The sequence below is a fragment of the Haemorhous mexicanus genome, chromosome 2 (assembly GCF_027477595.1).
Source record: "Haemorhous mexicanus isolate bHaeMex1 chromosome 2, bHaeMex1.pri, whole genome shotgun sequence".
Lineage (NCBI taxonomy): Eukaryota > Metazoa > Chordata > Aves > Passeriformes > Fringillidae > Haemorhous > Haemorhous mexicanus.
The window spans coordinates 41,993,378-42,002,360 of NC_082342.1; the positions used below are offsets into that span (position 1 = coordinate 41,993,378).

At 41.4% G+C, this 8,983-nt stretch overlaps 1 protein-coding gene across 1 annotated transcript; it reads right to left on the minus strand.

The window, feature by feature from the left end:
* Window positions 1-1,074: 1,074 nt before the first annotated feature.
* Window positions 1,075-8,557, minus strand: LOC132324267 (high affinity choline transporter 1-like). The gene is made up of 8 exons (XM_059840362.1): window positions 8,380-8,557; window positions 7,261-7,374; window positions 5,514-5,669; window positions 4,910-5,058; window positions 4,258-4,401; window positions 3,086-3,239; window positions 2,025-2,242; window positions 1,075-1,601 (listed from the first exon to the last, which is right to left on the minus strand). The coding sequence occupies exons 1-8, from the start codon at window positions 8,555-8,557 to the stop codon at window positions 1,080-1,082; spliced, it is 1,635 nt and encodes a 544-aa protein (XP_059696345.1). The 3' UTR covers window positions 1,075-1,079.
* Between the last annotated feature and the right edge of the window lie 426 nt (window positions 8,558-8,983).

The window sequence follows — 8,983 nt, forward strand, 5'->3', positions numbered from 1 at the left end:
ACTTCAGGCTAAAGTCCAAACTCACTATTTATCTGGGTTTCTTGTCTTCCAAGCCATTAAGAATTTATGCAGACAAGGTATTGGGGGATTTTCTGTACTCAGCTGTGGCTTGAATCTTTTGGGATCTTGCCCTCAGCATTTTAGGATTTTGTGTCCCTGCAGGAAAGTTTAGGATCAGTTTCCAGCACCTTTCTGTCATCACAGTCCTCTGACCTCTCACACACCAGTTTGTGTATTGCACACACCATCCCATTGCTGTGCTTGACATAAGTGATTTAACAGGTTTTAGACAAAATTCCAATAGTCTGTCTGGCACCTCTATTTTCCTATCTGGTTTTTGTTAAGTAGTGGCCATGTAAATTTTTCTTTGTGAATAGTTAAGAGCTGTTGCTTTACTTTGCTTACCTGTTACTGCCCTACCAGCTTTTATAGAAGGGATGTCTCACACATTCCCAGGCTGAGGCATCCACTGCAGTGGGGAGAGACGTGCAAAAACTTGCAGTATGAAGGAAAGCTTTGTAAAGCTTACAAGGAATGGTACAGAACTGATATTACTGCTGCACTGCTGTGGCAGTTGCACTGCTTTCAGTAATTTGGGTTTTCAGGGGTTTGATGTGTTCCCCAGGTATGATTATGCTAAACCACTTGCTGTGTAATGGAAACAGGTCTGCTCACCTCTGCTTTTTTTTTTTTTTTTTTTTAAATCAAGAATACCCAATCTATCAGACATTAATTTCTTTCCCTTGTGGTCAGAAAAGTAGGTGACTTGGGAACACCCTAAGTGTTGGAGCAGGATTATAGCTTTGCTTTCAGGTGGAATGCCAGGGGCACCTCAAAGCAACCACTGCTGGGGCCCAAGGTGTTCCATGGTCACCACCACAAGATTGTGCTCCATCACCATGTGGCTTTCATCACTGCTGACTTCACACTCACATATTCTCCTTGGATGAACAGAATGCCTCTTTATTTCTTGGTGAGGAATTTAAATAAATCATTAGTGGAGAAAGCAGGGAGCGATGCTGTCTGTGCCATGCTCTAACTGCTGAACACGCCGTGGCCTTTCAAACGAAACCCCATATTTAATCGTGGTTCTCTTCTAGTGCAGTGGTTGGCAAATGCTCCTGTTTCTCCACCTGCTGCAAGGGGATGAGGATGGCGGCTCCCCCTGTGATATTGCAAACATCCCAGCTGCGAGGGAGGAGGTTGTTCTGAAACAAAGCTTTGGCCAGGTGTGAAACAGCAAGGATTGTCCCCAAGGTAAGAAGCACAGTGAATGTTTTAAAGGGGAAGAGCTGGCTGTAGGTCCCATTCACCAGGAAGCAGGCTGGGTAGTGGATGACAGGGGGGATGCTCAGGGCAGGCTCCCCTGCCAGTAGCCTCAGCAGGAGCCCAACCAAGAAGCCAGCAGCTGATCCATAGGTGTTTGTGCTGGGTGCAAAGAGGGCACAGCAGAGCTGCGGGAAGAGGAGGGCGTACACCAGCTCCCCACTGAGGAACCAGAGGTCATAGACAGAGCTGGAATAAAAAGCCAGACCAGCAGCCCCGGCCCCAAACACCAACATGGAGGTCCTCATGGCCCACAACACCTCTGTCTCTGAAGCCTGTAAAGCAGAGATTGCAGCATTAGAGACACAGTATTTTTGGCAGGATGTCCAACCCTGGCCTGAGCTGGTTCTCCCCAAACCCTTAATGCTTTCAGGCACCACTTACTACCAGCAGCCAGGCAAGGCAGGTACCCCTGGAGGGGGCTCTGTTTTAAGGGTCATGGTTTTATGCTGTTTCCATTAATACCTTAGTCCAAATTTCATACTATTCTTGTTAGAATGAGCAAAGCTCACCAGTATGGGTATTGGTACCCTTACCAAGGATATGAACACCCCTGGCTTATGTTTTGCGCTCTGTCTCCGGAAACCAGTTCAGCAGCTGAAGGACATACACCTCCAGTCAGAGACTGGTTTAGAAATAGCCTTGAAACAAGACTGTCTTTCCTGACACCAAAACTACTGAATGCTGCAAGCAGGTACCTTTTTCCTCAGGATTTTCCTGTAGATATTGTGAGCGAACATGGAGCCAGTGGAGAGAAGAGCTGAATCTGCTGAAGACATTGCAGCAGCAGCGATGGCTCCCAAACCAGTAATGGAGATGTATGCTGGGCAGAGATGTTGTAAAACAAGTGGGAGGATCATCGCTGACTCCCCTCTCTCAGATGGACTAGGAAGACCATAGCTTGTCTGATTCCAGTCTTTAAAACAAAACAAAACAAGGAAAAGTCACAACAAATCCTTTGTGAACATTTCTGCTGGCTTTGAAATTATCTTTTCACAGGGACCAGTCACAAAGGGCTGAGAACTGAGATCCACTCAGTATTTTAGGACTTTGATCTTTTTTGGGTTCTTTTGTGAACTTTTGTGATTCCCTTTAGCATGCTGTAACTCCCACTAGATCAAAAATTTCCCTTTTCCTCAGCAGCATCTATAGAAATGGGTGTGCTTTGTGTGATTCCAGAATTGACTCAATTAAAGGTCAACCTCTAGACACTGCTCATGAGGAGAAGGGAATTGGATGAAGTCATGACTTCAGCTGATTTTCTTAAATGTTCAGTGATCTGGCTGCCCTTTTACCCTCGCTCACAGCCAACACAGGACTGATTCCCTGCATGGAGACTGTGAGTTTACAGGACTGAACTTCTTGATTCCTTCAAGCAAGAACCTTATTAACAATCTATAGTAAGATTGCTGTGTCTTACATGTCTAAGGCATGAACAGAAGGAAGCATAAAATTTCTTCTAAAATAAGATTATACAAGTCTTTAGAGAGTGTGCCTTCATCTTTCCTCAGCAAAAGGTCTGGGAGAAGTAATTTCATCATAAGGAAATAGTTTTAAGCAGGTCTTGGGGCTGTTTAAACATCTGTAAGCAGTTATGCTGTGTACCTCAGAGGGCTCCACATTTTCTGGACGGATCACCTATCTTGATGTCGAAGATCATGGGATGGGGTAATTCGAAGTCTCTGTCAGGACTTCTTTGGATCCCATTTTAATCACCTTTGCCAAAACTGGTTACTCAGAGACAAACGATTCGTTTTACCTGTTGATGCTGCAACTGCCCCAATGAGCACCGAGGGGATGGCCATAGCAAAGCACCCGAGTCCAGAGAGGTAGGAGATGAGCCTCGCCTGTCCTGTCGAGGCAGCAGAGAGCACCCTTTGGAAGTAGGTCTGCCACGGGATGCTCCCCAGCACCTGAAACATTCTTTGGTTACCAGTGGTACTCACCAGGCTCCTGTAGGGCATCATCCATAATAAATTCTAATTTCAAATAATCAAATTCTCATTTCAAGTGCATAAATGTTGCCCAGCTCTAACTCTTGAGGATAATAATTCTGATAGTTGAGAATTCTCTGTTTCCTTTGTTTTCATCCATTTCACATTGGATGTGAAATTTTAATGAAAACAGGTTAATGGTTTGGCAGATGGATAAAGCTGAAAAATGGCTGTTTGGAATTGTGAATCAGGCACAGAGGAAGTGAAAGGGAAGTTTTTCAGGAATGCAGCTTTTGTGAATAAATCTACACAGAACAAGACGATTGGGGATAAAAGTATCATATAGTCAACCTCGGACACTTAGATATTCAGCTTTTAAAACGAAAAATAATACCATCATTTTCTTTTCTTAGTAAACAAAATTAATCAGATAAAATCTGAAGATTCTGTCCTCACCAGACAAACTTCTATGTGTCCCTATTATCAGTTTAGTAAGAGCAGAACAACCTCCTGGAGTCTTGGCTATATTGGTAACTCAAAAGTTGTATTGTACAGTGGAGCCAATCGCACTGTGCTTGCTGATCTCTGGCAGTCATGTCATTTTAATATTTTTTTTTCAAATAGGGGGTATTTTACATATTTATGTTAAAAGCACACTATTGAGGCTGCAAGACCAGTGTCTCAAAAGGTAGGAAATTACTAATTTATGTGCCAGGATAGAAACTGGCTGCCTGGATGGTCTTACCAGGAGGTACGTTTCTCCATTTGGGTAAAGGATGGAGTGGCCCTACTGCATCTTTTCATCCCACAGCTGAGCCCTGGGTCTCCCCACTCCATTTAGGTTGCTGCAGGGGGTGCTGAGGGACAATTTTACACCTCCAGCCCGTGTCAACTGGCCATGTAGTGCAGGGCTCCTGGCTGGTAGAACTTGCAAACTTTCCAGAAAGTCCCCACAAAATTTCTCCTCCCAACCACTTGTCCAAGAAATACTCCATACCAAGTAGAAGAAGTCATCCAGCCACCTTCCAAGATACTGTTTTTCTATCTTCCCAATCCAAGGGTCTTGGTAAGATTGATGGGTTGCAGTGTAATAAATACTTTCTGTTGCAGAATTCACCAGGGCAAAGGGGATACAGATCCACTAGGATAGAAATGGAAGTTGTTTATCATTTTCCCAGTGTCCTTTTTCTTGGAGAACAGATACTTAAGGTAGATGTAGAACATTGAGTAACATAAGATTAAGCCTAGACTTAGTCTTCCTTTCTCCCCATTTCCTTACTCTAAATCTGTATGTTTCTGGCTTATGGCATCATTAAGACCATGAGTCTGTAATTCAGGTTAATTGGTATTTTCTGTAGATAGATCTCTCTCCATTCAAGATGGCATTAGACAGGTTCTGCAAACTTCACTTTTGTGCAGACCTTTTTGTGTTCATCCAGCAAGGCCAGTGGCTTGTGTGAACACTGTCTGAAATGCATTAGGTACAAAGACTTACAAAGACTGTAATATTTTTCAGGAAACATGTTCTCCTAAAGGGGAACTGCGGGTCAAGGAAGTTATTTTTTGTCTCAGACATGCTGAAAAGAAGAGCAGGACTTTTCCCTTTTCCCTTTAGTTAGAAAAACACCAAAGAAATGCACAGCACTTGCCAGGCTGAGGGTAATTAAAACCATCTGGATGACATCGGTGTAGGCAACAGAGTAGAGGCCTCCCAGCAGAGTGTAAAGTATAACAGTACAGGCTGAGATGGTGATAGCCAAAGAGCCTCCAATATCCAAGATGACCCTCATTGTTGCTCCTGCAGACAAGGACAGCAGTCAAGTACACATGTGCAGAATAGAGGATAAATAAGGTTGTGTTATTCCCCTTTTGCCAGTACAACATAGTGTATGAAAAATGCAGTCTACAGAGAGTGTGCCCAGTGGGAGCTCGAGGGAGCCCGTGATTCCTTCCTGCCCTTACTGCTTCACCTTCCTGCATGGCTGTTGCCAAGGCAATTTGCCTTTTTACATCTGCTCTCCTACAGGCAAGAGGAAGGTACAAATTCATATTGGAAGCATTCTCTATTATAATATAATGAATATATAGCACTATTTGTTTTAAACCTGAAAATATATTTTCTAGAAATGAGAAATGCTTGTTCCTCTCACAAAAGGAGACATGAAGCACAGCTTTCCACAATTCCCAAAGGTGTACTACACTCTGTCAATCCACGTGACCTTTAACAAATATCACAGGAAAGCAAGTATTTACCCAGGGATGCCAGGATGGCTGCAAACCAGAACACCTCTCCTAGCAGTGGTGGAATGAAAAGTAAGGTTCCCATCATGTTCCCATAAGTTTCTTGAAGGGGGTCCATCACAGTCACGTAATTCTTTGATCTCATTGGATTTACAAAGAAGAAGCCACCTATCAGAAAGAAATGTCATTTCGGTAGAATTTTGTATATTTTATATTCCAGGAAAAAAAGAGGTAAGAGTAATGTAGTATATGTGTATCAGACCCACCTAGTGAATTTGTACATAATGGACCCTAGAGAATGATGCAGCCAACCAGACACCAGCGTTTAAATTCACTTGCTAAATGTAGGGTTTCATCCATTTGAGAGTTCCCATCTTATACAGGATATCTGCTTACAGCTTATATATATGACTGTCCACTTTTGGCACATCTAGATCTTTCTGGAGTGGCTACTGGAGGTCACCCCCTGTGGCACCCCAGATGGCACAAAATACCTGTGTGACTGTAACAGGGATTTAGCTCAGTGGATACCCATATATAATCTCCTTTGCATCCTCAAAGACCAACCAATAAGCTTTTCTGAAAAGCATCCCATGGAAGATGACAGTAGCCGAATTGAGGCATTGAAGTCTCATATTTGGCTAAAAAGGAGGCAAAGTTTTGTCCTTGGTCATGTGATGCAACCTGTTGATATGTGGTCCTTTTCTGATTACATTTTTCATTTTGGTGGCTTCATTGTCTCTTCCCAGAACTATATTGTTGTAATCTGCACATTGAGCAGAGTCCAACCCACCTTCATCTAAATATTGGACCTCAGATGTGCAGCCATCTCATTAAAAGTAAAGAATATGTATTGTGTCTAACCCTGAAGCCAGCAGGACTGCTTGTCTGGGCACTACTGACCTGAGCAAAGATTGCAGGATCAGACCTGCACTCCTCAGTTTCATTAGTAGGAATTACTCACATAAGCAGTCCTGGCAATATATTTCCAAGCTTGATTCATATTCACGTCAGTTGGACTCTTTTCTTTGACTTGAGAATAAAGGTTATTGTTCTTTTAGAAATTCCTGTGTAAGGTCTGCACAGGTCTCCTTGCTTTCATCATCCTGTGTCCCTAGGAGAGTTATAGTATAACACAGTGTGGCCTGAAAGCAACTTTGGTCTTGGCAAGAGACCTGAACCTCAACATGAGTCCAGTAATTCTCAGAGTTAGAAATGGCATCTCAGGTATAGAACACTGCACACTTAGCTTAGTTTCAAAAAAAAAAAAAAAAAAGACCAGCTACAAAATGGCATAAGCTGGATACATGACACATTCATCCTGAGACGAGACTACTTAGAAGAATACATTTTAGTGGAAAATCAAGATACTATTATTTCATCGCTCAAAAATTCCACGGAAAAAATTAGATACCAAAAATCTCAATATAGATACCAATACTCTCAATAGTCTGTGAATTAGAGACCATGTGGAAGAAGCAATATGCACAAAAAAGCAATAGACACATTCTTCTAAATCCTCATATAAGATTTTTGTCCCATAAATTACTACAAGTAGGCAAAACTCTACACTAGCTCCAAGCTACCCTAACTTATGTTTCAGTTCAGAGGACAGCATTATAAATGCTTATTCTCGATATATGGGAGACTGAAAAACAAAATCACATTTAAAATGTACCCTATATTCTGTCACATATCTTAATATACTCCTATGATATATTTTTAAAGCTTATGTGTCCTAATCACATGAATTATTTACCAATAGCAAGGGACAAGGCAAATCCCACAGGTGCCTGGACCCACAGTAATCCTTTTGAAGGCAGGTAGACAATTTCAGCTGTGCTGTTGATATATGCTCCTCCAACCCAGGTGGCTGTAATCATGGAAGATGAAAGGTCAGAACTGAGAGACATATTCCCAACTAGCCCTGCAAAACACTCTGAGAACTTGTAAACATTTTTCTCATACAAATACTTCATCACACCTCTATTTTCTTTGCAAAGTTTTCTGCCATCGAGAGATGTGCTAACTATAGATAATAGTATTAGAATCTCACTCTAAATAATTTTCCAGCTTCAAGAATGGATATTTGTGTTTGCATGGAAAAGCTCAGTGTTTAAATATTTAGAGGCAATTTGAATATAGTAATTTTTAATTATATTTTTTTTTCTCAGAGGAAGACTTTTGCTAGAGGAAACAGAATTGCCTTTGTAGAATTGCCCTCCTTCAAGAGCATCACTTACAGGATCTAAGAAAATAGACATTAGGGAAAACAAATGCAAACAGGCAATGCAATCAGATAACAAACCTACACCAATAATTTAAGTGTCTTAGCCATGCAAATATCACTGGGGGATGCCTTTACAAAAAACAGGTCTGGGAAGCAAATTTCAGATTATGCCAGGCAGCAAGGAGAGAAAAGGGAAGTTGAGGGAAACTCTCTCTTTAAGAGTGAGAACAATGCTCACCATAAGTGACAATTTATTTCACACAGAACTGGGCTTTTCTGTGAGTAAAATTCTTCTGTTATGTTGGATAACAGAAACTGGTTCACGATTAAGACCACAGTCCTCCTTAATGAAAAGTCTTGTATTCTTTTGTCATTCTTAAATTAAACTTTTAACTCTTAACTCAACTCTTAAATGAATCTCTTTAATTTAAGAGAATATACATAAACATTAGGTTCTTCTCAGTGTGAAGAGGTTTGTAAGAATCCATCCCAAAATGATTCATGAAACCATACTCCTTTAAAGTCACACATAGGCAAAATCTGCCCTGACATTAAAGGAGTTCACCTCCTTTGAAAGAGAAGTCACCCAGATCTATGCAATACATGCGTTTTAAGAAGAATTTTAAAAAGTCTTTTAAGAAAGCTTACCTGTTGCAGTAAACAATCCAATGAAAACATGTATATTCCTGCCTCCAACCATGGCCATCTCTGTTGGGTTCCTGTTCTGCTGATCCCTCCTGCTTTTCCAAGAAGCCCAAATTCCAGTAGCTAAAGTTAATGTAAAAAAAACACTCAGAGATACTAAGCCTGGTATATTTAGAGCCATTTTCTGTTGCTCAATCTAGGTTATAGAGAGGAATAATAGTGTGATGATAATGTTCTTTGACTGAGAACACAATCAGAAAAAATCAGTGGTAATAGTGGTGCTTTGTATAGGAACTGCTGGACTTTGCAACAAAAGAAGCAGTATGAAACAGAGTGATAACCCCAAAAGTCTGGAGAACCAGATGTAGAGTCTGTCTTTGGAAAAACACTGGCAATTCTGCAGCCTTCCCCCTTCTCCAGTGGCTATCCAATCTTATTTTTGCGAGGAGCAAAGATTAAGAGCATAGGGATGAGTGCTGATATGCCTAATGGAACACTGATGTGTGGGGTATTACCAGATTGGCTTAAAGTAGGGGAAATGTTATATTTTGTCTGATATGAAATGGTATGAAGATAATCCATATTTCTCTGGGTTCTAGCCACAAGG